Source organism: Clarias gariepinus, chromosome 14 (genome assembly GCF_024256425.1).
Source record: "Clarias gariepinus isolate MV-2021 ecotype Netherlands chromosome 14, CGAR_prim_01v2, whole genome shotgun sequence".
Taxonomy (NCBI): Eukaryota; Metazoa; Chordata; class Actinopteri; order Siluriformes; family Clariidae; genus Clarias; species Clarias gariepinus.
This window is the reverse complement of record NC_071113.1, coordinates 21,287,240-21,314,793: the sequence shown is the minus strand read 5'-3', so window position 1 is coordinate 21,314,793 and position 27,554 is coordinate 21,287,240. Positions and strand designations below refer to the sequence as shown.

The 27,554-nt window shown below is 37.8% G+C and overlaps 2 protein-coding genes across 4 annotated transcripts in view; both read left to right on the top strand.

Annotated features, from left to right (window-relative positions):
* kif19 (kinesin family member 19) overlaps positions 1-3,845 on the top strand; it is a 37,327-nt gene extending 33,482 nt beyond the window's left edge. For both annotated transcript variants that reach the window (XM_053510869.1, XM_053510868.1), the window contains exons 13-20: positions 173-443; positions 548-669; positions 758-921; positions 1,459-1,564; positions 1,745-1,868; positions 2,327-2,715; positions 3,288-3,453; positions 3,632-3,845. In XM_053510869.1, the coding sequence (XP_053366844.1) occupies positions 173-443; positions 548-669; positions 758-921; positions 1,459-1,564; positions 1,745-1,868; positions 2,327-2,715; positions 3,288-3,453; positions 3,632-3,762 (1,473 nt within the window). In that variant the 3' untranslated portion in view covers positions 3,763-3,845. The remainder of the gene's footprint in view (positions 1-172; positions 444-547; positions 670-757; positions 922-1,458; positions 1,565-1,744; positions 1,869-2,326; positions 2,716-3,287; positions 3,454-3,631) is intronic.
* Positions 3,846-5,410: 1,565 nt separating this feature from the next.
* The window catches only part of abca5 (ATP-binding cassette, sub-family A (ABC1), member 5), a 38,496-nt gene continuing 16,352 nt past the window's right edge, over positions 5,411-27,554 (top strand). The window contains exons 1-19 of one of the 2 annotated variants that reach the window (XM_053511254.1): positions 5,411-5,550; positions 5,880-5,951; positions 6,078-6,248; positions 10,118-10,307; positions 10,496-10,663; positions 11,192-11,289; positions 11,412-11,638; positions 11,903-12,044; positions 12,463-12,651; positions 12,872-13,019; positions 13,275-13,452; positions 14,103-14,161; positions 14,311-14,421; positions 15,238-15,413; positions 15,541-15,660; positions 15,745-15,883; positions 16,044-16,134; positions 17,043-17,182; positions 18,524-18,643. In XM_053511254.1, the coding sequence (XP_053367229.1) occupies positions 6,144-6,248; positions 10,118-10,307; positions 10,496-10,663; positions 11,192-11,289; positions 11,412-11,638; positions 11,903-12,044; positions 12,463-12,651; positions 12,872-13,019; positions 13,275-13,452; positions 14,103-14,161; positions 14,311-14,421; positions 15,238-15,413; positions 15,541-15,660; positions 15,745-15,883; positions 16,044-16,134; positions 17,043-17,182; positions 18,524-18,643 (2,401 nt within the window). In that variant the 5' untranslated portion in view covers positions 5,411-5,550; positions 5,880-5,951; positions 6,078-6,143. The remainder of the gene's footprint in view (positions 5,551-5,879; positions 5,952-6,077; positions 6,249-10,117; positions 10,308-10,495; positions 10,664-11,191; positions 11,290-11,411; positions 11,639-11,902; positions 12,045-12,462; positions 12,652-12,871; positions 13,020-13,274; positions 13,453-14,102; positions 14,162-14,310; positions 14,422-15,237; positions 15,414-15,540; positions 15,661-15,744; positions 15,884-16,043; positions 16,135-17,042; positions 17,183-18,523; positions 18,644-27,554) is intronic. The other variant, XM_053511255.1, reaches the window with a different exon arrangement.

Below are 27,554 nucleotides of genomic sequence, written 5' to 3'. Positions count from 1 at the left end.
GTACTTATGTGTTATATAAGCTACTTTCTTATTTTTTTATATTGCAATCAAAGAAGTTATCATATTGTTTTTTCCCCTGCAAAGTATTTGAAGCTCAGATTGATCTCAGGTTATAATGAAAAGTTCACTCTAGTGAAGACTTTAAGATGTGCGACTATGCTGTGCCATCCAGGCTGGTTTGGAGCGCCTCCTAGCGGAGCTTCGTGAAAGAGCGCGGCGCCTGGAGGAGCTGCTGCCATGCAGGGTGAGCTCAGAAGAGCAGCGGGAAGTCTTGGGTCTCCTCTGTAAGGTGCACGAGCTGGAGATTGAGAACGCAGAGATGCAGTCGCACACACTTCTCAAGGACAACGTCATCCGCCAGAAGGATGTGGTGGTCCAGCGTTTTGAACAGCACAGGCAACTGTGCCATGAGATCATCCAGCAGCAGCGCCAGTTCATCGACAGTGAGTGTGCCAGGGCAGAACAGGAGGAAAATTCTATTGTGTTAAAATGTAGGTTAAGAACTGTCAGTAGTCATGTAGTTATTTATGTCTGCTTTTATACACAGATCACAGCCTGCTGGTGCCTCCGCAACTTCAGGAGCTGTATGACACGTACATCAGAGAGTTGGATGAGAGAAATCTGGATCGGGTCATGGCTTTAGACAAGGTCACCATCCATACTATCAAGGTGTGAATTCTTATTTCGTAAATATTAAATGCGTGTGCTTATATGTAGATCTCTGCTAGTATGATGCCCCTTTTTCCTTTATTCATAGGAGGGTTCTCTGCCCAAAATAGCCCTCCCTAGCAGAGGACGTGACCTCTTGCAGGAGATGGATTCAGATGTGGAAAGTGTTCGCACACTGGGGTCAGAAACCAGACAAGGAAGAGTCAAAGTGCGGAGACACACTTTGCCACCCATTTTACCTGAGCCTGATAGGTAATAAACATTATTCAGAAACACCCCCCCCCCCCCCTCTTATCCAGGCTTTATTCAATCATTCTAACTGTTTGATGAGGTTTTTGTGTTATAACATCACAAGGCATAACATAAAAGTATGCATGGTTTTAACTTTAAATAAAAAAATGCATGCAATCCCAAACAGCATATTATCATTATATCTTGTTTACAACACAACATTGAATATGAATGATTGTTTTGTGGATATTTTTTTAATTACATGCAAAAGCATGCAAAACTTGTGCATTATTAAAGGATTAAACATGTCGTGCATGCTGTTATAGGGAAATAATCATCATATTTATATAATAATAAGTATATACAGTATGCAGTATACAGTATTTTTTATATACAAAAATGCAAATATACAGCACATTTTGTGGACATGCAAAAAAAAAAAAACTGCATAGACCGTGTTCTTGTTTTATCCTTTAACTTCTATTGTTTTTAATCGTTTAACATCATGCTAATGTGCAAGCCCACAGCATTTCTTGTTTTCTCTCATGCCTTCCACAGTGACAGTAACCGTGTGTTTAAGAGCAGCCCGCATGCAAAGCAGATAAAGAACTCTGTTGTCATGACACCGCCCCCCATTCACATCAACGGACAGGGCAATCGAGAGGTTGGTACTCTCAAGTTTCAATAAATGCATGTTTCTGTAGTGATGTTTCGACAGAGTGGTTTAGACATTGCCTTGAGAACTGTTCCATGTGATATCGAGCACCTGTACAAGTTTCATAAGCAATTCTATGGAATTTACATGACTGTGCTGTAGAAAATGACAATATGATTTTGTTTATAGTTGTTGCCGAGTGCTCTAGATGGAGCTCTGAGCTACAGCCTCTTGAGCCACAGTGTGAGCAGCCAACTCGACTCCTCACCTGAGAGCAGTGAGAATGGAACTGAAGCTCCTCTTACTCCTAAAGGCAAAGGCAAATTTACATTATATATAGCATTATATATTTTATATATATATAGCATTATATATATTATATACATCCTAAAGCCGCATTATATGCTGGTGTGAGAAGCAAATTGGAGACAATAAAAATCACATGGGTAGTATCAAACATAGACTCCTAACTTAATAAAGCCAATTAATACAATCACTGCATATATTGCATACATATAGTATATTGTACATAAGTCACACTGACCGAATCTCTACTCTTAAACAGAAGAAAAATAGAGATAAAGCTTATTTATTCGGTTCAGTATGAAGGTCAAGATCAAGAAATCATCCTGTTATGGTAGTTTACTGACTATAACCCTGGTTCTTAGCCACTGTAAAAATGTATTATTCGTCTGTATACTTGGCTCGTCTAAGTGAATCTTGTTCTTCGTTTATCTTTAATTCTCTAATCTCCACTTTTTCCCTCTTTAGAGAGGCAGCAGATTCTAAGAGGTGTGCATAGCATTGCAGTGAAAGCAGCACGACGGCGTTCCAAAGTTCTGGAAATTGATGCCCTGCGTGTTCCTCCTCCTCCCTTGATTCTAGATCCCCCCAAAAATAAGAGTGTACTGTATATAACTGATACTTCTCTGAAAAGGCCGGTGCTGCGCCGAGGACGGCAGCCAAGCCCAGAGCTCCGACACGCCACATCCGACGACAATCTGTCGAGCAGTACAGGCGACGGCCCAGTCCCAAACAGCACCTGGACACGGCCCAGGAACCGCCAGGCAGTGCCCAGAAACACCGGCCCACGAGAGCAGGACTTTGAGGCACGCAGACGTAAAAGAAGATCTCGCTCCTTTGAGGTGACAGGACAAGCCGTAAGTCATTAAGACATTTTTTTTATGATGTTGTTGAAATAATTATCTATCTGAAGGTCTGGCAAGGAATAATTGACCACCTGTGAAAGAAGCAAGAAGCCAGACATTTAAATGATAAATATGGACTTGCTAAAATATACAGCGATCTCATACTGTACATTATGATCTTTTTTTTCTGTTAGCTCAAAACCCTTCCATTTGCTTGCATAGGCCAAATCTGTGGGAAATAGATATATTTGGTAGTGGAACAATTTCACACCTCACACATTTAATATTTTTGAAAAGTATACCATAAGATTTATGTGTAAAGAAGCATGGCGAGTCTCAGAAAATACTGTATATTGAAAAAAAAAACTTTGCCACATTAGATACTGTTGATAGATAGATAGATAGATAGATAGATAGATAGATAGATAGATAGAGAGATAAAAAGATAGACCGACAGAAAGACATATATAAATGGATAGCACACTGGAAAAAAAATGTATTTAAGTTCTTTAAATACCTCATTGGTATTTAAAATAAATAGGAATCCGTGAGTGATGACCTTTAGGTCCATGTTTTTCTTCTAGCTACCGCAGGGGAAGAGCACCAGCCAACGTTTCCGGCCTCTTGATAGCACTTCTGACCCACACCTACACATTAATGGTCAGCCTCCTGCTCCCCTCCTGCGCCCACAGCACAGAGCTCCGGTTCAGCTTGGCAAACCCCGACCCTCCCACACCAACCAACAGACAGGTTAGTACAGTAACACACACTACAATTTAAGGATTATACATTTCCTTAGTAATAAAAATGATACTGTATATGTCATTATCAACCACAATATGACGTTTATCTCAAATGTCGCTAGATGTTAATATAATATCGACTTTTAAGAAAAGATATATTTCATCTTCTTTCCCCGAACTGATAGGTTCAACTGCAGATTCCCTTCCTCCTTCCCACTTTAGCAATGCTAAGCATGGCCCCTTAACCCGGCAGCCTCAGCCGCTCCTCTACGTCACCTCTACGGGCACTGGAGGTCATCGTACTCGCAAACACTGAGGACTCTTTCATTTACTCAGCAACGGCAAGTCTGCGAGAAAGACTCAACATGCCTCAGCACTAATTCATTTTAAGAGACTGGAATCCAGACACAACAGCCTGAATCCTGTGTTACACATGACAGAATTACACCACAACAGTGCGTAGACAGCCTGGGTTAAGAGCGTTGCATATCTTGGGGGTACCCCTTTGTTTGTTTATGTGTTTCTGTTAATGTGTTTGAACCTTATCTCTTACATGTAGCTTGCAAGTGATTTTAATCATTTGCAAACCTACTGAATTATATGTCAAAGTGCATCGATTGTCACAGATCCGAGAATGCAGAACAATTCAAAAAACTAAAACCGAAGACATAGAATAGAAATGAAATGCTTGTTTAAGCTGAACGACTTTGACAGAGGGTATAATCCTGCCTGTAATGCTTTTGGGTTTAGATTGCAATCATGCCTTTTGGTGTGTGTATTATGTAATTCTGGGAAATAAAAAAAAGCACCTTCAAAACTTAATTCAGTGAATTTAGACTGAATGTTAACTTTTTTTTTTTTTTTTTTTTTTTAACGAACCCAGGTATGGGAGTGAGTGTGTTTTATCCACAAGGGAACAGTATACCACACAGGTTTCATGTTTGCGTATAGGATGCTCGGTTCATTTTGTTTTCATTGTCTCACATGCAGACAGGGTAGGAATTTTGTGATTATTGTCATAGCCTCTGCACTGCTGTAGAATGATCTTGAAGCTCCAGTCTTATCCATTTGCTGATCTCACTGTTTTAGTCAGTGTTTACTTCATTTTATTCTTAAACTGGAACTTCAACTGTATTTTCTCTGTGGATGACGTCCCTTGTTAGTACATTTATCAGTTTCTAATCAACCTGCCTTTTCTTTCATGTTTTTTCGTATACACAAACGTACTCTTTTTTCTACTTTACATTTTGTACATTTTTTATTTGTATATAAATAAAATTGATTTCAAAGCTGCTCTCTTTATACAGTGTATTCAAGACTCTTGTGTATATTTATTTCGTATACAGGGTTGCGAGGGCCTGGAGAATATCCCAGGAAACTTAGTGCATAAGACGGGTACACCCTGGACAGGGTGGAAATTCATCGCAGGACACACACACATGCATATACACATACTAAGGGCAATTTGGGAACGCCTAATCCACATGTCTTTGGACTGTGGGAGGAAACTGGAGCACCCAGATTAAACCCACCAAGAACAGGGAGAAAATGCAAACTTCATGCACACAGACTTAATGCAGGAAATGAACCCTCTACCCTGGAGGTGTGCTAACTACTACACCACTGTGGTATTTATAGATTTAGCTAGAATAGGAAGAACAGTGTGCACACTTGAGTAATAAAACTATTTTATAGATACATCAGACATGCTTTTCTTCACATTATTATTATTATTATTATTATTTTATTTTATTATTATTATTATTAATATTATTATTATTATTATACTTTATTTGTAATATAATTAAATCCACCCACACACACAGGTTCGAGACAAGCACTGTAAACATATGCACACAAGTATGACGTAGGCTGAAAGAGAAACAGGAGCCGCGTCCCGATTGGTCAAGATTAAAGACCGCGCGTCCTGATTGGTCAGCATCAGAGGCCCCTGATTCATCCGCTTCAAGGACCAAACACCTCTTTTCTTTTTTTTTTGCCCGTGTTCTGTGTTTGTGAGCGTGTTTATTTACTGTGAGCACAGGAGAGGAACATATCCTGCGGTTATCCGTTTTGTCGTTAGACCAGGAAAAACGTCCCAGAAGTAAGACATGACTTAATGCATTTTGTACCTAAGTCGGTTCCGTTTGACTCAGCGCTTTTAACGCTGGACAGTGCAGTTTTCTGTCACTATGTTAGCTTAGCTTCCTGTATTTACTAGCTAGCATGACAGCTAACTATCATGTTTATTCGGTCGTCACCTCGAGAAAAATATAGGATGTATATATAAGTATATATGGTTATATTAGCAAGAAACTGCTTAGATGCTATGCGGATATATGATCATTCAGTTCAGCTTGTATTTGTCTATAAAAACAAGTCATAAATCAGATAACAGTTGATTTGTAAAATTAAAACCGGTTGTTTGAACAGTGGCCCATGAGAGGAGATAAGAAGTAAAACTTCCGGCCACTCTTGGTTGATCTTGCTGTCAAATACACGCAGGTGCAGTTTCATACTACTATTATATTATTATATTATATTGTATAATATTATATTATATTATAACATCAGTAACATCCTATTTTTAGTTGCAAATGTATAGCTTTCATTACTAACTTGATTTTGCAGCCGTGTCGGACGTTGAGGCGCGATCTCCTTGTCCCTGTCCCAGACCTGCTGAAGCATGCTGCAAGAATGCAGTCTGTAAGCAGAAGAGATGCTGGAGTGTGGCAACAAACCAGGAGCCTGCTCTACAAAAACCTCCTTATCAAATGGAGAACCAAGCAACAAAGTCTGCAGGTACCTTTTTATTGCTATTTTTCATATCTTCAGTTCCTTTAGTGATGAGGTCAGATTGTGCTCTGAGTGACCAAACTGATGGATTTAAGTATTAGACCACTTCCATACCCTGCAGGTTTGAAATTTAAGCCTATTACCACTTCCGGTTTGATTCTTTTTGTGTGTGTGTGTGTGTGTGTGTGTGTGTGTGTGTGTGTGTGAATTTTGCATCTTGATGGGTTTCTTCCGGGGTACTGTGGTTTCCTTTCACAATCCAAAGACATGCACGTTTATGGGCGTTTCCAAATTGCCCTTAGTGTGTGCGTGTGTGTGTTCTGTGATGGATTGGCACCCTATTGTTTCCAAGGTCTCCTGGGAATCCTTTACATGATAAGCGGTATAGAAGATAAATGTATAGAAAAGTGAACATTTGGAGATGTTCATATACATAGGTTATGAAATGTATAACACAATTTTTAAAAAACAGCAAAGGTCTGTTGTGGAAGGTGAAATTATATTTCTAGATAAAGCAGGAGGTGTGTGTTAAAATTCTTGATTTCTGTTGTCACATTCAGGTTCAATGTGTTTCAGTTTAAAGAAATCAGGGTTTGGGCAGTGTATTAAAAACTGCAGTGCAAAAGGGATTTGTAAATTTGTAAATTTGTCACACGTAAGTTCATATTCAGTAAATATTTTAGCATGATCGTTGTCTTGACTTCTGTTCCACTGAGTTAAAAAAACTAACAGTGGTCAATGGATGGACAAATTTGCTGATAGTTTTTTTTTCTGTATTTTTTATTGCATTTGCTAGTTCAGCTTGTCCTGATAGCAAAAAAAGACTAAAATAACTCAAATAAAAAGAGCCTTAAAGGGGTCATCCAGACACATTTTTCATTAAATGTTAATATGATCTTTAGGGTCCTAATGAAAAGTTTCTAATATATTTAATAAAAAATTCTTAATGGTTGTGTAAAAAAACATTACTTTTAACTGGTAAAAACTAGCTCTGTTCTCAGCAACCTGTTTCAGTACATGTTCCCTTAAATGCTTATGATCTCTGCTGAGCCCGCCCCCCCCAGTTCTGTGGGGCGTGTCTTCACAACACACGTGGGGTATAGCCACGGGAGTGTAGTCCAGTGCGGGCAATGCTTTGGAATGCATTACCCACAAAGCATTGCCCACAACACAGTGCTTCCACACACCACCTCAAACCCAGTTTGAACACACAGACCCGATTTCCACTAGTTTAGCCCTCATGGTACTACATGCTCACTCATAATCACACAATCTGTCTATAACATTGTTCCACGTTAGATCGGATGTGTATACTGGTGTGTTTGTAAGTACAGTGTTAAGCTTTAACTAATCTAAGATCTGGATCAAAATTGCAGCTTTTGTGCGATTATAATTCTGAGACAGATTAAGAACTTTAGTCTCATTTTAATTAACATTTGGCTCCTTGATGAGCAGTTCTAATCTGAAAGTCATTTGAAACTAACATGTTGTATATTTAAAATTTGTTGTGTATTTGAGGAGTACACTGCTACTAAACTATGTGAAATATCCATCTTTGTCTTGAACTGTGTCCAAGAGCCCAAGCTGACCAGCTCATTAGCTGTATTTCTGAGTGAGTCAGTTTGGATCATGGACAATGTGACGCACATTTTTTTATACATGTTTCCCCAAGGAGTCTATCTGTGACTTACCCAGCAATATTTTTTTAGGTGTTTACAAATTTAGACAGTTGGACAAGGTAAATATGCTTATAAAAAATATATGGAGTGTATGCATGTTATGGGATGAATAAGTTATTAATGAATTGAACAGCTTTTTGAATAACACATTCCGTAGCTGCATTAAATTTCATCATGTTGATGACTTAGAAAAGCAACTCACTGTCTGTAGGTCTAAATGCTTATTTTATTTTATTTATTTATCATGCATACAATTTATGCTCAAATGTTTGTGGATACCTCACAATCACCCCATATCTCCTGGACCCCATACCTACCCATCATCTTTGTTCCCTTCTCCAAAATGACCAGTAAGGTCAGCTACAATCACCAATCTTTCTTCTGTGGGGAGACTCACTACCACATTCTCTAACTCATTCCAGAAATCCTCTTTGTCCTTCATGACACATACCACCTCTGGAGCGTATGCACTGATGACATTTATCACTACCCCATCCACTTCCATTTTTAAGCTCATCACTCCATTAGACACTCTCCTCACTTTCACTACATTCTTGGCATACACTTCCCTCATTATTAGACCCGCACCATTTATCTTATTATCTACACCATTGTAAAGCAGTTTGAACCCACCTACAACATTCAAAGTTCCCATTTTAATTTATTTTTTAATCAGTTTTTATGGTGTACATCCCATTTTTGGAGTAAGCCATTATGTGTCACATCTTTGTTTTAGGTGAGGATTTGTAAGGTGCATTGCCGTTGTTTCTTCCACCTACTCTGTTTATACACACTAAACTATCGCATTGATTTGCTCTGCTGAGTGACAGCTATGGTCACACCCACCTCAAGGAAAAAGCCCTGAATTGATTGGCTCTGTTGAATGGCGCATGTAGCCACACCCGCCTCAAAGGGAAACTTTACAGACATACATGTAGACATACGAATATACAGATAGAGATTTTTCTCCAATGTATGAAATGTAAAGATATCATTAAAAGAGCGAGTTCTGAACAAATACAGACAAAACCTTTTTTTTTTTAATTATGTCAATTACTGTATTATATACAGTGAGGTCAATAAGTATTTGATCATCCTGTGATTTTGCAAGTTCTCTTACTTATTAATCATAGAGGGGTCTACAATTTTCAGCATGGGTGCATTTTCACTGTGCACACAGCTTTTCACCAAGCTCCTTGGCAATTGCCCCATAGCCCTTTAAAATAACAGGTCTTTGAGGGTCAGAAATCTGGCTAATAAGCAAGTGATCAAATACTTGACACAGTAATTCACAAATAAATTGTTTAAAAAAATCATCCAATGTGATTTACGGATTTTTCTTTTTAGATTCTGTCTCTCACAGTGGAAATGCACCCATGCTGAAAATTGTAGACCCCTCCATGATTTCTAAGTAAGAGAACTTGCAAAATCACAGGGTTTTTCAAATCAAATACTTATTGACCTCACTATATGTGATACATGTGATTGTCAGGTGTCCACAAACTTTTTGGCTGGCTACAGTATGTAGTTTAACTCAGTGGACATGTGCAAGTATGATTTGGTGCCTAAACTCCGCCTCCTTCCTAATTTATAGGAACACTTCAATAAATTTAAGATAATGCAGCTAGCTAGCTAGCAAGCACATAGTTTATGCAAGGCCCTTGTGAGTCTAGAAACATCAGGTTCTGTGTCTACTGTATCCTATTCCTCTCTGAGCAAACATTTTATAAATAGAGCACTCTGGGGAAGGTTTTTTTCCCAACAGCATGATCTATTTAAAGTGAAGAAAGTTAGCAGTCTTGCCAAGTAAGTGCCCGCTTAGCCAAATTGATTTTTATGGAGGTTGATGTGCAGGAATATTGAATGACTTCAGTACAGTTTAAAAACTATATGAGTCCAATTTCCTTACCTAAGTCTATATGATATACATTATATATTGTTAGATAATCAGTCTAAACTGCTGAGCTGTATATCCCTATCCAGACCATTTTTAAAAGGTCTATTGATTTTTATTATATAAACCAGGGCTTTAGATTTAGCTGTGTTAGATAGCCTTTTTTTTTTACGAACACATTTTGTGAATATTGACTATATGTAAGACTTAAATATTTATATACTATAAGACTTAAAACTAATTTTTTCTAGGTTCTTTTTCGTTGTTTTTGTTGTATAGTTTATTTGTTTATCTCTGTGCAGGAGCTGATCCTTCCCCTGCTTCTTTTGGGCCTTCTCATCCTCATCAGCATGCTGAACCCCCATATCTCTTATGGCAGCATCAGTACTGCTGAGCTTGACGATAAGGATTACTTGCCCTTCAAAGGCCTGGGGTACACTCCCATAACAAATGTCACAAGTCTTATTATGGAGGAGGTGGCACAAGAGCTGCGTGAGTCTCACTAGCTAAATAAATTTAAATATTTTTTTCACATTATATAATTTGTTAGAATTTTGCTTTACAGAATACAGTATATACAGTATGTGTTGAAAATATACTCTAACGTATTTCCTTAGTAAAATTAAAAGTACTTTTCAGTTTAAAATCCATTTAATGGTTTTATGTGATTATGGTTACAGACATGCAGGACCAATTTGAGATGTTCTCTAGTGAAGAAGATCTGGAAAATGCCAGCCTGTACGAGCCATTTAGCTATGTGGGCGTAGTGTTCCTTGATAAAATGTCCTACCAGCTACGGTTCCCCTATAACCAGGTCCCCCTACCTAGTGACTACACTGAATCATTTGGTAAGGAAGAAGCTAGAGGAAAATAATCATAACCATGAGACACTGTTATATCCTCATTTAAGCAGCAATAAGAGGTTTCTGATAATTACAATAGCGAGAAAGATTAATAGCTTAAGTTCCTTTAATTAATTTTAGTGCTGCACATTTAATTGCATAAAAAATTGAAATGGCAATATGCGGTTATTTATTTACAAAAAGCTGCAATTAATTACAGGTAATATGCTTTATTGTTTATTTATTAAAATCATTTTGAGTCGAGAAATAAATATTGGCAAAGATCCTCTAAATGAGAATCTGTTCCTAGTAGGTACTAGCGAAGATATAAATGTTTGAATACAGAAAGGTACATTTAATGGTTAAATACCGCAGTTCAAATTGCAGTCACGTTTCAAGATATGATGAAGACATGATTTTATTTATTTTGTGCTCAGATTGTGCAGCTAATTCATTTATAATTCTTCTATATTGGTGCAAATAGTTTTTTTCTTATCCATAACCCCGCGATAACATACTTTTTGTTATTTACAGCAAACTGTTATGCCAATGATCATAACTGTCGTGCTGCAAATTACTGGTACTCTGGATTTATACGTCTGCAGTCACTGATCGACGCTGCTATCATCCAGGTTAGAATTTTTTCTTTTAAATATAAGTAGTAATCATTTAGTTAAAATAAATGAATATTTTAAATTAATTAGTAGCCTTAAGACATATGCATGTATGTTACAATCTGTGTGTGGTGATGCAGATGCAGACAAAGCGTTCAGCATGGCGTGAGCTCAATGTTCATGTGGTAATGATGGGTCACCCAGGCTCAGTGGAGGTCCAAAAGTTTCCCCATGCGCTCATTTCCATCTACCTAGTGCTAGCCTTCACCCCATTTGTCTCCTTCCTCATCGTCAATGTAGCAGCTGAGAAGGAGCATCGACTCAAAGACACTATGAGCATGATGGGACTGTATGACACAGCATTCTGGTAGGCATGATAATTAACAAATTGAGAAAGGCTGGTTAAATTATGTAAATATTATGGTCTTGTTTTTTTTCCTATCATATAAAGCTCTGTTCATACAGTGTCTTTGTATAATAATTAGAGGTTTTATGAAATAGTATATCAGACTAGGAATTCCTAATCAGGCATTTTGTGAAATTAGAAGAGATGAAGTACTTTTGGTAAATGTTAAGTTTGTTAGTAATTATTGCTTGCTTATTTGTGTGTGCGTGTTTGTTTCACGCATAGGCTCTCATGGGGTCTTCTCTATGCTGCCTTGGTGACCACTATGTCTGTTCTTATGGCTGTTATTGCCACATGGACGCCTCTCTTCTCGAACAGCAATTTCATCATTATCTTTCTCCTCATTTTCCTATATGGAATATCCACTGTGAGTTTAAATAATTCTGTCTTTCAGCTACACTGGTTGCAGGAAGTTTAAAAATTCTTGATAAATTTAAATGGCGCCTGTTAATGGACTATTAGTTTAACCTCTTTTCTTTTCATGCTCTATCAGGTGTTATGTTTCAAACGGTGGGACATAATTTGTTTTTTGTTCTTTTAAATTTTCTTTTATATGCTCATTTTCTTACAGTAATTCTGTCTGGGTAATTTGAATTTCTGAATCATTTTTAAAGCAAATGTCTTCTGTTGTTGCCCTTTACCAGAACCTCATGTTAAATTTCTTAAATATTTAAAGAACTCATTGTGAATGCAGAATGTTTGATGCCAGGTGATCAATCTTAAAATTTACTTACATTTGAGCTTTAATCATATGGAGTACACTGACTTTGGCCTCTTTTCCCCAGATTTTCTTCTCTTTCATGCTGACTCCTTTGTTTAAGAAGCCCAAATTTGCCAGTACAATGGGTTCCATGCTGACCCTGGTGTTTGGTTCATTGTCTCTATTTACTGTGCTGATGAAGGACTTTCCCCAGCTGGCTGTCTGGTTTCTCTGCTTGCTTTCCCCCAGTGCCTTCTCAATTGGTATTGCACAGGTAAAAGTTTATTTAAGTCAAGTTCATTTAAGTTGGTAGAAAAGCAGTTTTCTTGTGACTTAAGTACTTGCAAAACACTTATCTGGTTTACACCACACCTTTTTTTTAAGATTTGTCTTAAGAAGTTACATTTTAAGCAATGCCATATTATGGTTCAACATGTATTGGATTTATTTATCTTATGCTACCTGGCTGTAAAATACAAGTTTTTCATGTGTAGGTGGTGTATCTGGAGGCGCAAGAGGATGGTGCAGTCTTCTCCACTTTGGCTAATGGCCCTCATCCACTCTATGTTCCACTGCTTATGCTTTGCTTAGACTGCATCCTCTATCTGCTGCTTGCCATTTACCTAGAGCAGGTTCTGCCAGGTGAGACTCAGATATGTACTTCCTTAGACAAGTCCTGCAACAGTCCTGCAACAATATTCATTTAGAATCAACCTCTAGTATATGGCATAGTTGTTAAGCCCTTGATAATGTGTGATAAGCAGGTTGAGAAATTTTACAGGTCAGTAAGTTTTAGAAAATACCATACTTCTGTTACTTTTCAAACAGATATATGGCTTTTGTAATGTCCTGTCAAATACATAGCCAGATCGTAACATAATTTATTCTTGCCTATAGGTGAATTTGGAATGCGACGCTCTATGATCTACTTCCTGAAGCCTTCTTACTGGTCAAGGCGCAGAAAGCGCTATGTGGAAGTGAGCTCTGTGTATGAGGCAGAAGTGAATGGGACCCCTACAGCTGAGGAATCAGTAGAGCCTGTTTCTCCCGAGTTCAGAGGAAAAGAGGCGATCAGGTAAAGGGTCAAGTAAATAAAAAAAAAATAAAAAAAAAACCTTAAAAAGCATTTCACATTATAGAGTGTGTCCAAATAAGGATGCCAAGGAAATGGTGTGTGTAAGCACTCGTGTTCCATTTACGATGTTCACAACTTTTGACTTATGCCAGCCTTATGCACTATTGTATGCATCTTTGCACCGTCCTTACTTTATCATTGCACGACGGTATCTTCCATACTTATTTATTCTCTACATGTTGTTTTATATTCAATTTAATTCTATTTTATTTGTATAGCGCTTTTTACAATTGTCATTGGTGCAAAGCAGCTGTATACAATCATAAGAACTATGGAAGTTTGTACTATGTTTGTTGTTTATTCTAAGTAAGCCACTTACTGTATGTACTTCTAGTTAGATGCTAACTGCATGTCATGGACTTTGTACTGTACATGTACTTTGGACAAATAGAATAAATTTAAATCGAATTTAATCTAATGAAGAAATTTAGTGAGCACCATTAGGGATGATTTTCAGAGGTTATTGGTTTTGTAAACCTTTCTGAGCCTGTCGTTAATACTGCATCTTGCTTAGATGTGGCATGCTGCCAAACTTGCCATGTAATTGCTGGGTGTGTCTTAATGGCTTGTACATTTTCTTTACCCCTCAGGATCTGTAATATCCGTAAAACCTATAAAGGGAAAGACAACACAGTGGAAGCACTGAGAGGTGGGTCTAGTCTATTTTTTCATATTACTTGTCTTATCATCGGATTTTAGTTTACTATAATGATTATCATTCATTTTGCAAAGACTAGACATGACTCTCAGTAATTTTCTCCTGTCAGTGATTTTTTCTAATGTGGTCTTTGGTTCTAGGTTTGACCTTTGACATCTATGAAGGCCAAATTACTGCCCTGTTGGGTCACAGCGGAGCAGGAAAATCTACCCTCATGAACATTCTGTGTGGCATTTGTCCTCCAACAGAAGGTGTGATTAATACAGACCACTGTTATTTGTATGAAATGCATGATACAACTTGTGCTGTTAACATTTTAATCGATTGGGTATTTACACCAATCAGCAGTAACATTAAAATGCAAAACATTAAGCCAGATATTGTGTAGGTTCCCCTTGTTCTGCGTGGGAAGGTCTGGCACCTTGGGGGCATGACTTTACAAGACCTCATGGGCGTGATATGATGTGTTTGACACAGAGATGTTAGTGGAAGATCATTTGGGTACTGTGGTTTGCATTGTGGGGCCTCTGTGAATCAGGCGTCTTTCTCCAGCACATCCCATGGGTGCTTGGTTTGTTTGAGATCTGGAGAATTTGGAGGCCCGGTCAACAACTTTAATTTATTTAATTGCTAACTCCTATACACGGCAGGCTGTGATGAACTGCGTCTTGGGTTCTGATTCATTTCTATTATGGCCAGCATTGATTTATTTATTTTTGTTTTATTAATTTGTGCTACATTGGCTTTTCCATGGGATTGGACAAAAGAGGTTGGCTTAGACAATTCCTGAGTTCCCATAATGCTCTCAAAAGTTTACTTATACAGTACATAATTGATAGTGTTATTCTTTTTATCTGGTGCAGGTGTTAGTGTTTTGGCTAATTGTTTTATATATTGAGCAAATATAAAAGAAGTCCTAAATTGTGTGGTGTCTATAAAAATGCATTTTGATCACTTAGAAATGTCCTCACAACATGGGGTTGTTGTAGAAACTGTGAATTTAAATGCTTACATATTTCCAGGATTATTACATACTTACCATTTTGTTGTTGCTATTATGACTCTAGGCTCTGCCACCATATATGGCTCCCCAGTCGCTGAAATAGCAGATGGGGCTGAAATGAAGCAGCTTGTGGGAATCTGCCCTCAGTTCAACATCATCTTTGATGTGCTAACTGTAGAGGAGCACCTGAAGATTTTTGCAGCTATTAAAGGCATTCTGCCTTGTGACATTGATAATGAGGTGAATGAACACACACACAATTGTGTAGACAAATGTGCATTTCTTGCTGCCTGAAAAAACAATGATTAACTTAGAATTACTTTTGGGTCAGTCAGTGATTTGGCACATAACATTATAATTTTATTAGGTTAAAAAGGTTTTGAAGGCCCTAGACCTGGAGAAGATCATGGATGCACATGCCAAAAATCTAAGTGGAGGTCAGAAGAGGAAGCTGTCTGTGGGCATTGCAATACTAGGGGACCCCAAGGTACAAAAAAAACTCTGCTGCATAGAATTCACTTTATGTCTTTAAATTTCTCTGACCCTTTGTGTATTTGTGTGGGAAATTAAGATCCTGCTTCTGGATGAACCTACAGCTGGTATGGACCCAGTGTCACGTCACCAGGTGTGGTCACTTCTGAAAAGTCGCAGAGCAGGCAGAGTTACTGTCCTTAGCACACACTATATGGATGAAGCGGACATACTTGCAGGTCTGCTTCACCTGCATTTTAACTTACTCACTCACTCACTCACTCTCTCACACACACACACACACACACACACACACACACACACACACACACACACACACACACACACACACACACAGAATAATTGTATTATACATTTTAAAATCTATTGTGTCCACAGATCGTAAAGCAGTTATCTCTCAAGGTCTGCTAAAATGTGTGGGATCCTCTCTCTACCTCAAAACCAAATGTGGTGTTGGCTACCACCTCAGGTTAGTGTTGCATGCACGTCCATTTTCAAATCTATTTTAAATAATAAAAATGTGTAACTGGGATTGATCCACAGGTAAGGAGCAATAGCCATGCTTCCACTTATATTGCTTTAGAACATCAGCCAAAAAATAGTGCAGTAGGTTCTTTGTTCAACACACCAAGTTATGCCCTTGATCATGGGTAGAAAGGGATTTTGGATTCCACCCTGTGTTAGAAGCTAGTTAGCTTTATAGCTCGCATTAGCCATTCGAAAAAAAACAAACAGTTTTTAAGCTAATTCAGGAGGCTTAAAAGCACTTAACAAGGAGACAAAGAGTTGGTTTTAGATAACATAATGCACCCATATGTGCTGTCTTGCTGAAAGGACTTCTGTGACTAGTTTTGTGTGACTAGAATGTGGGTTTTGGCAAGCAGCTCTTCTTCACTCTTTCCGGTACTGAGGACCGTACCGACCAACTTTCACCCGATTTGTAGAATCAACTATTGTTAGAACGTATGATGTGGAGTGATAAACATAGTGAAAAGTGCCAGTGCTGTTATGCCTTATTTTCGCCACTCGTGGAATGTCTTTTGTCCAATCAGATTACTCGGTCAGATTTAATTGTTGTATTATTTTACAGCTATTTTAGTTGCAGATGCATTGTGTTTGTTTCAGGTTCTGAAATTGTAATTTTAAATTAACAGATAATTGAAAACATTATTATTATTATTATTATTATTAATAAAATAATAATAATTTATTATTATTATTATTATTTAACATAGGTGCAGTCTTAAAAATGTACATTTTCTTAAACATTTGTTTTGGCATATTTTGCACTATTTAGAAATTTTATGGAACAGCAATATTGTTCACTTCAGGCTGGTACCATTCCTAAACATATATATTTTTTTCCACTTTGTGTAGGATGTCTGTGACTGAAACCTGTGAGGTAGACAGCCTCACATCATTGGTAAAGCAGCATGTTTCGAAGGCTGAGTTGTCAAGGCAACAAGAAGCTGAGCTCACGTTCACATTGCCTTTTGAAAGCATGGAAACGTTTCCAGGTTTGGCTTCTGTTAACCTTCTGCTTTACCATCTGGCAAAGAACAGACTGCCTTATGCTTGACTGAATAACAGATCAGTTTTTCTTGTGCAGACTGATGGGTTTAGAAGGACCATGTTTTGTGCCTCTGCACCATTAATAGTATACACTGATCAGTCATATGATTATGACAACTGATGAAGTGAATACCATTGATTATCCTGTTACAGTGGCAACTACATGTGGGTGAGATATACTAGGCAGCACGTGACCATTTTGCTCCTGAAGTTAATATGTTGGAATCCAAAAAAAATGAGGAGGGGTATGTGTAGGGATTTGAGGCTCTCTAGACGACTTGGTTAGAGCAACATATCTGCAGCTCTTGTTGTAAGTTCCCAGTCTACAATGGTTGGGACCTACTAAAAGTGGGTCCTGCCATTTATGTGGATGTTACTTGTGCATCATCTACCTAAACATTATTGCTGACCAACTACACCCCTTCATGGAAGTGTTATAACCTGATGCCAGTGGCCTCATTCCTCAGCATAATGCACCCTGCCACACAAAAAAAAAATGGTTTAGGAATGGTGTGAGGAACCCGAGTTTGATACTACAGTATACTTTTAAAGGTCAAATGTAATCCATGCCTCAACGGGTCATGGCTGTTTTAGGACAAAAAAAGGACTCAATATTAGGCAGGTGGTCATAATGATATGGTTGCTTAGTAGATATGAGCTAAACAATTGCGTGTGTCAGATGAGTAGGCATAACATATCTGGCATAACTACAAAATGAGGTAAGTATTGAACACTGTTCACAATGGCTGCCATGTCCCGTTAGTTGAGTCTGCCAGTGTGAATTGTGTGTAGTGTATTGTCTCAGAGTTTCTACAAGCTCAAATTGTGTTGTATACTGTATGACTAATGCTTAAATCTCTCACTGCTTCAGACTTGTACATATCTTTATGATGTAACATGAGCTGCAGTATGTAAGGCAAATTACCACTCACTGTGTTGTGAGCATGTAAAGTTATCGGCATTATATGCATATGCATTGTCTGGAGTGTTGAGAATTTTTTATGATTAAGATTGATTGCTAATAATAATAATAACAATAATAATAATAATAGATTGCATGAAATGCACAGAAATTCAATGACCATCATATTAGAATTGGTGACCATCCAGTCGGTAATTAATACTGTATTTATTTATGGTTCAAGTAAACTATCTCCATAATGAAGAAACAGAAAAATATTAGTTAATCTTGAGTCTTACTAGTTAGTGTATTGTTGTTGGTATATGTTTGTTGCTGTATTACATGGCATGTTTGGATAAATCACTTCCTTCCATCTTGAATACAGGGCTTTTTGCTGAGCTGGACAGTAGATCGGACTTGGGCATCATTAACTATGGTGTTTCTATGACAACATTAGAAGACGTTTTTCTTCGTTTGGAGGCAGAAGCAGAAGTGGACCAGGCAGGTAAGAATAACTGAATTGTAGATCAGATGAGGGATGAAATGTGTGCTTTGTGCAATTCTTTCTCCCTCACTTCCTCTCTTCTATCTGTCTCACACACACACACACACACACACACACACGGATACTTATGTGTTCATTTGCCGTTGTGTGCTTTGTGCAATTATTTTTTCCTCACTTCCTCTCTTCTATCTGTCTCACACACACACACACACACACACACACACACACACACACACACACACACACACACACACACGGATACTTATGTGTTCATATATGTATGTATGCATACATGGGGGGTAGTCAATAGTGGGGGGCGGTGAATTATGATGTGTTGTTTTTTTTTTTAAAGGAATTTGCCTTGACCCCTTTGTTCTAGTGAAAGAAACTCTCAATGCTTTAGCATACCAAGACATTTTGGACAATTTCATTCTCCCAACTGTGTGATACAAAGTGCAACAAAGCAAGATCCATAAAGACACGGAAGAGTGAGTTTGTTATGGAAAAACTTAACTGGGCTCCACAGAGTCCTGACCTCAGCCTAATAGAACACCTTTGTGATGAACTGGAGCGGAGAGTGCGAGCTGGATCTCATTAAAGAATAGTCAAATTTTCTCATATACACACTCCCAAACCTTGTGGAAAGGCTTCCCAGAAGTGTTGAAGTTGTTATAGCTTCAAAGGGTAGGGTATATATACTTAGCAAAAAAAGAAACGTCTCTTTTTCAGGATGGTGTATTTCAACAATAATGTTGTAAAAAATCCAAATAACTTTACAGATCTTTATTGTAAAGGGTTTAAACAATGTTTTCCATGCATGTTCAATTAACCATAATCAATTGATTAACATGCACCTGTGGAATGGTCGTTAAGACCTCAACAGCTTACAGAAAGTAGACATTTAATGTCACAGTTCTAAATACGCAGGACCCTAAAGAGACTTGTCTACCGACTGTGAAAAACACCCAAAGAAAGATGCCCAGGGTCCCTGCTCATCTGTGTGAACGTGCATTAGGCATGCTGCAGGGAGGCATGAGGACTGCTGATGTGGCTAGGGCAATAAATTGCCATGTCCGCACTGTGAGACGCCTAAGACAGCGCTACAGGGAGACAGGAAGGACAGCTGATCATCCTCGCAGTGGAAGACCACGTGTAACAACACCTGCACAGGATCGGTACATCCGAATATCACACCTGCGTGACAGGTACAGGATGGCCACAACAACTGCCCGAGTCACACCAGGAACACACAATCCCTCCATCAGTGCTCAGACTGTCCGCAATAGGCAGTCCATGAGGAGGAGATGCACTGCAGTACTTCAAGCAGCTGGTGGCCACAACAGATACTGACTGGTACTTTTGATTTTGAGCCTCCCTTCATTCAGGGACACATTGTGAAACATGTTTAGTTTATGTCTTATGGTGTTGACTCTTTTAGTGTTCATACAAATATTTATACATTAAGTTTACTGAAAGTAAAAACAGTTGAAAGTCAGAGGACGTTTCTATTTTTGCTGAGTATATAAACCATCAGTGCACAATATAATATCTGAGAAAGTATCATAAGTTTAAACTTTTTATTTATTAAAAGGCAACATCTGCAACATATTCCATTCTTCATTATTTTATGTATATTTTAAAGAAACTGAAACCAATAGAATAGAGTATGCTCGACTAAAGATCAAAATATTTCCTATTCCTTAACTAGCATCAAAGGGCCTTTACAAATCCTGAAATCATTATACAAAATGTTTGTTCTATTATACTTTAAACTTTTTTAAATAAATGCAGACACCTGTCACTTTGTATTTGGCAAGCCAATCATGGCAATTCATTAGTAAGTGGCAAGGGCAGGTACTTCTTAAAAAATATCAGAATTTCTGCATATGTAAGAGATAGTCTGTTCCTCTTATCATTCAGAATGCATGCAGACGTGCTAAATAGCCTCTTACTGTCATGCATAAAGCAGTAAGGTAAACCCGGGCTGCCTTGGCACCTGGGAACTGCTCTTTATATTTTTCTCTCTTCATTGTCATTTTTGTGATAATGGTTTTAGCCTTTTCACTCTCTGCAGAGTAAAGCTCTGGCTTTGTGAGTAACTTTTCATACTCAAATTATTTACGCTGCTGCCTTGTTCGTAAGTGGTGTATAAGGTTTGTTGTGTTAAAGCTTTTGACAGACTTTTCCAACATGGTTTTATGTTAGAAAAAGTTGTGCACATTGCAAATTTGACTTTTATTAAAGATATCCCAGACTGGAGGTGGCATAATGATGTGGCTGTCAACTCGTGTATTTTGTGTCAACGCAGTAACATTGGTTTATGTGATCTGCCAGTTGAGAAACAACCGGTCAGTAAAAAAGTCTGTGTGCGTGCAGTCCCTATGTCTTTGTGCATAGTTGAATTGTTTAGCCTTGTTTCAATGTCAGAGGTATATTTTTCCATGACGACCAGATGTTATAGATGGATTGATATACCTTATTGATACCGTGAGGGAAATTGTGTTACACCAGCAGCAGGTTCCACAAACGCCAATAAGGGAGGAAAAAAAAAATATATAAAAAAAAATAATTCAAAATGAGAAAAAGTGATTAAATGTGCAAATTGTCAGTGTATGTATGTGTGCATGTGGGTATTATCATTATTTTCATCTGTTACATAGTGGTGAGCTGTTGTACAGTGTGATGGCGAATGGTAGGAATGATTTCTTGAACCGTTCTTTTTGACATCGAAACTGGATTAGTCTTTTACAGAATTAACTCTGCTGCTTATGTATGGGATCATGTAGTGGGTGGGATGAAATTTCCATGATTGACAGGAGTTTGTTCAGTGTTCTGTTGTACGTTACTAAAACTTAGTGTTAGAACTTTTAATCTTAGAAATCTCTGGAGAGTACATGGGTGTACCTGGGTCCCACTTGGTTCTGCCAATTCTTTGCTGATGGCGCGGCTAGACATCTTCCGATGTAGAAGAGAAGTAGGCATAACATGTCTTTTATCTGCTACATCCAAGTTTCCTTGGCTGACCATTGCGTTTATGGTCCCCAACAATGCCTGTTTCTTTGTGCTTCTTCAAAATAGCTTAAAGAGCACATCCCCAAACCCCACCCTGTCCTTGTCTGGGAGAGACCTTGCTGACGCAGTATAACTACCTTGTACCTTGTTGCTGTGCTCATTCTTACCATGGTGTATGACCTGTGACATAAAACTGTTTCTTTAGTAAGGCAAGGCAAGGCAAGTTTATTTGTATAGCACATTTCATACACAGTGGTAATTCAAAGTGCTTTACATAGAATAAAATAAAATAAACATGAAATGAAATAAAAGATAATAGCAATAAGACATTTTAACAAAAACTTTTACATTTCATTTAAAATAAAAATAAATGCAGTTTGCAACAAAACTTTAAACTAATAAAAATTTAATAAAATAAATAAAATAAATAAAAGACTAATTAAAACTAATAAAAACATAATTTAAAATAAAAAGAAAACAGTTAAAAAATATAGATAAATTTTTTTTTTTAAACATAAAATAGTACAGTCAGTTCGGACGTAGCACAGTGCTCATTGAATAAATGCACAGCTGAACAGATGAGTTTTGAGTCTAGATTTAAATGTGACTAATGTTTTAGCACATCTGATCTCTTTTGGAAGCTGGTTCCAGCTGCGGGCAGCATAATGGCTAAAGGCGGACTCCCCTTGTTTTGTGTGAACCCTTGGTATTTCTAACTGACTCGATCCTAACGATCTGAGCGGTCTGTTAGGGTTATATTTAGTGAACATATGTTTAATGTATTAAGGTCCTAGGCCATTAAGTGACTTATAAACAAGTAAAAGTACTTTAAAATCTATCCTAAATGTAACAGGAAGCCAGTGTAAGGACCTGAGGACTGGTGTGATGTGCTCAGATTTTCTGGTTCTAGTCAGAATCCTGGCAGCAGCATTCTGGATGAGCTGCAGCTGTCTAATGGTCTTCTTGGGAAGGCCGGTGAGGAGACCATTACAATAATCCACCCTGCTGGTAATAAAGGCATGGACTAGTTTCTCCAAGTCTTGATTGGAAACAAAACATCTAATTCTTGCAATGTTTTTGAGATGATAGTATGCTGATTTAGTTACTGCTTTGACATGACTACTGAAACTAAGGTCTGTGTCCAGAATCACCCCAAGATTCTTGACTTGATTTTTTTTTATTTGACCCTAGAGTGAAGGTATGCATTCACCCTCAGAGCTTCATCTTTGTTTCCAAATGCAATGACTTCAGTTTTCTCCTTGTTAAATTGAAGGAAATTTTGGCACATCCAACTGTTAATTTCATCAGTGCATTTGCAGAGGGAGTCTATGGGGCTAAAATCATTTGGAGATAAGGCTAGGTAAAGCTGGGTATCATCAGCATAGCTGTGATAGGCAATTTGGTTCTTTCTCATTATCTGACTTAGAGGGAGCATATATAGGCTAAAACAGGAGCGGTGCATGAATTGAGCCTTGTGGGACTTCGCATGTCATGGACGTCCACTTGGACTTGTGCTCTCCTATACTCACATAATAACCTCTCCCTTCTAAGTATGACCTGAACCATTTGAGTACCATCCCAGAAAGCCCGACCCAGTTTTCCAGTCTTCCTATTAGTATGTTATGATCGACTGTGTCAAACGCAGCGCTGAGATCTAGCAGTACCAACACCGATATTTTGCCGGAGTCAGAATTTAAACTAATATCATTTATTATCTTTAGGAGCGCTGTCTCTGTACTGTGATGCGCTCGGAAACCAGATTGAAAACTGTCTAGGTATTCATTTGAGTTTAAATGGTTGTTCACCTGATGAAAGACAACCTTTTCAAAAATCTTACCTGTAAAAGGAAGATTTGATATTGGTCTGTAGTTATTTAATACGGAGTTTTCAAGACTTTAGTAGCAGACTTTGGCAGTTTCTCACCCAGTTTTAAGCCTCCTACACAACTGTTTCTGTTACATTTAATGTCTGTTCAATCGACATATAAAATGAATAATTAGCATCTGCTTGGTATAATTGGTTAATCAATACACCTGACTCTGATCCTACAGTTTGTGCGAGTATGCAAATGAAAGAATTGATGCTGGTTTGAAGCCAAAGTGTAGTTACACCAAATATCAATCTTGATTTTTCTTATCTATGAAATAACATGCATGTTTTAACAATTTGTTGTTATTTTAAGACATGAAGGTCAGCTGTTTTAAAATAGCTTTTGCAAGAACAGTATTGTCAAGTGCATTTGCAAAACCCATCAAACACATCATAATGAAACTGTGTCTTGAAGACCTTCCCAGGTGTGTGTGACTATACTGGTCTGAGCTGACAGGAGTTCCATTATAAAATATTATTTAATCATTAGTCTGTTATTAAATAGTCACTCTTTACAACATGGTAAGCAGAACATATAAAAAAATCAACCCTTGAGGTGGATGGATTACAATAGCAGAAGACATGTTATGGGCACATTCCCAATGATGAAATACAGTTGAAGACTGGGAAGAGACTATGCAATCTTTTTAAACTGCAACTGTCCAGTTTCTGATTAGCTTGTGCCCATGATAGCTTCATTCTTATTCTTGCCTGACAGGAGAGAAAACCCTGTGTGGATTTCTGACAGGTGACAAGTAAAGTGTATAACACTAATTATGTCATTACAGTGGCACATGTCAAGAAGTCGGAGATCTTGGTCAGCATCTCAGTTTTTGACGTTGCTGTTTTGGAAGCAGGTCAAATAGCCAAGCATAAGCATCTGAGCATTTTTGGTAAGGGCCAAATTGTGATGGCTAGATGACCATCTGCAAAACCATCTGTCTTGCTGGGTGTACACGGTACGCAGTGGTGTTAGTTTTTACCGAAAGTGTCCCAGTAAAGGACAACCAGTTAATTAGCAGTTGGGTGCTAAATGCTTTTTTTATGTTGTTATTATTATTATTATTATTATTATTATTTTTTGCAGGCCACACAGTTGACCTATGAACCATCTAAGTATTTATCTTTTCAATTGTATATCTTTTAGGCACTTTCTTTTCACTCTTTCAGCCTGTTGCAGTGAAATGTATATTCCCATTTTTTGTATTGAATCTATATAATTAAATTTGATTTAATGAAAGATGGCACAGTGCTGTGTGTGTTTAGCAACTTAAAAGTTATCTTTAGTCAAATGGTCTCATTAGTTTCTGGAATTCCTCTTCGCTCACAACATATGGTACTTGGAACCATGTCTTTCGAAATAATAAGCTTGAGTGGTTTCCTTCTGTCTTTTCAGCCTTTTTAAAAAAAATATAGTTTAAGTCCTGCATACACATCAGAATTGATTTTTATGATGGCTCAGCCAGACTTTCAGCGGTGACATCTTAACTTGTATTTTTTATTATTTTTTTTACGAGACCTTGTAAAATATATATATTTTTTAGATCTTGATATAGTGGATGTCTTGTTAATTGTTTGCATGGGCTGTATACACTTTAACCTTGCATGTTTTGTACAATACCTCTATGACAGCATTGTCACTTCTTTTAAATTCGAAGCCCTGTCAAAGTAAAAAAGGGTTTGTTTTTTGCATATACACACACACACACACAGTATACAGTACACAACACACCCAGTTGGAATGGTTATTACCGTCGCGCTCATCGCCTCATAAAAATGTCAGCGGCTAAAATAAATCAGTTGCATTTCAAGGTCATTCGTAAAATGGTCGCCAGGATCATTTTACATTTTCACTTATCGCAGTTTTAAAATACAATTTAGTCATACTGTAAAAACATTGTATAGAACAAATACAATAGAGAAGTTAATTTCCACGAGTACTTTACACAACAAACGTGAACCAAAGCTATTGATACGTACTGTACAATAATGAGTAAAAAGAAAAAAAAGGTTAAATGTTGTTAAAATCAAGTTCACTAGCTGACAATTTTATTTGTACAAAGTATAGTGTATCTCTGTATCTGTTTATTGTTATTTAAGTTCTGGGTTATTTCGGGTACGTTAAACACATTGTTGTGTTGCTCATGTTGGGTCATATGAGATGTAGTGGGTCATTTACAAATGAACACCTGGTTGGGTTATTTTGACCCAACAACTGGTTTATTCGTTATTCTGTTTCTCCAAATGGCAGCCTGCTAAATGTTCAAAATATTACTTTTATTGTGTCACAGGTGTAGTTTTAAGAGTTGTTTAGGCAAGAGCGTGTGTATACAGCTCAAAACCTCCATCAGTTATTAAAGATAGCGTCTATTTTGAAAAAAGCCCCAGTGATTTTGGAGCTTCAGGAAATATCCCGGCGCTCTGCGCATTACACAATTTAACCAACTCATGTCGGAAAGAATTTATAAACGTTTTCTAAACGTGGGCTATTGTTTTTTTACTTATAATATTTGTTAATTTATTTAAATTAAAGCGCTCAGGTGCACGCATAAAGTTTTCCAAAACGCACCAGCAGAAGTAGACTAATGATTATGAATGCGTCGGGAAAAACAGCAAGGAGACTGATTTTGACCATTTTAAAAGTTAATTGATAAATTAGTAATGTCTTTGGTTTCGGCTGTATTAATGATGGTAATCATGTCATCTCGTTGTCTTTACAGCAGTGGATGCGCCAAAAATCCACTTTCCATACGAATTACATCGTCTACATTTTTTTCCATTAGTTTGTATAAAAGCAGACATTTTGCTTTTTAAAAGTATATATATTTTTACTTCTGCGAGGTTAGGATACAGAGTTTCGGTTAATTTTCTGACGCGCTCAAGTTAACTAAAAACAATACAGAACAGCGCACCCTGTTTGCTTTCAAACATTTACAAAATCATAAAGGTTTTTCGTTATTGTGAGTGCGCTTAAATTAAAGTTGAGTCTTTTAAAGGCTATATAGTCTTTGCACATTAAATCAATATCGTTCCTCGCTGACTAGTTAGGTGTCCGCCTCTTCAGATATGCAAATGAGCTGGGCCGTGGAATTAGGCACGGCTGGTGAGCTATCCATGCTAATGATCCCGGGCTTGTACCCCGCGCTATAAAATACTCGGGGTCTGTTGGTTATACAGTGGATTTTACTACGCAGTGTGCGTGTGACGCGCCCGCAACAACGTGGAAGTGCGACATGCAAGCAGGGCAAATGGAACGCGCCCCAGGCACTTCAAAGAAGCAAGAGGTGGGACGGGCCGATCCGGTCATTTGTGGAGAGCAGAGTTAGCGCGGGCGGACGGAGGCAGGAGCTGCTGTACTCTCGGGCCCACATTGCCACTCTGTCCGCTGCTCACCGCTTACCAGCCTGTGCCCGCATGCCAGCGGGGCACTGCCAACCAAACCTGCAAGTGCACATTCCTTCTTTTCAATCCTCACTTCTTTAACCCTTTCCTGCTCATTTTCCCCCGTAAGACCTTGCCTTGAGTCCGTGCGAGCCCGTGCACTTAGGGTCATACCCGTTACACGGTCCAAATGTAGTCAATAATATTTAAAAAATGTTTTATTGTTCTTGTTTTAATGGTATTTTGAAATAAATGAAACAGTAATTTAAAAACAGTAAAAGCTAAAATAGTAAAATTAATAGTTAAAATATAAACAAGGGGAATGTTTGATGTCATGTGGGCATTATAGGATTTGTATTGAAAACTTCTAACTAAAAAGTGGCAGCTGGCGCGCCTAAAAAAACCTTTAAAAACCTCTTGGATCTGAGGCTCTTCTGAAGAATTTTTGTGATTAAGGCCTTTTTTTTTTAATTTGTTTAAATTTAGTCTTCTGTATTCTAGATTCTAAAATTGACATGTGATCGTTTTTAATTCTTGGAATGGAAGAAATTGAGATTTTCCTTATGATAGCATAAATTGCATTGTTTTTAATCACTCTACAGACAATATTCTTTGGTATTTTTATTTAAAAAAACAGGGGCTATCTTGG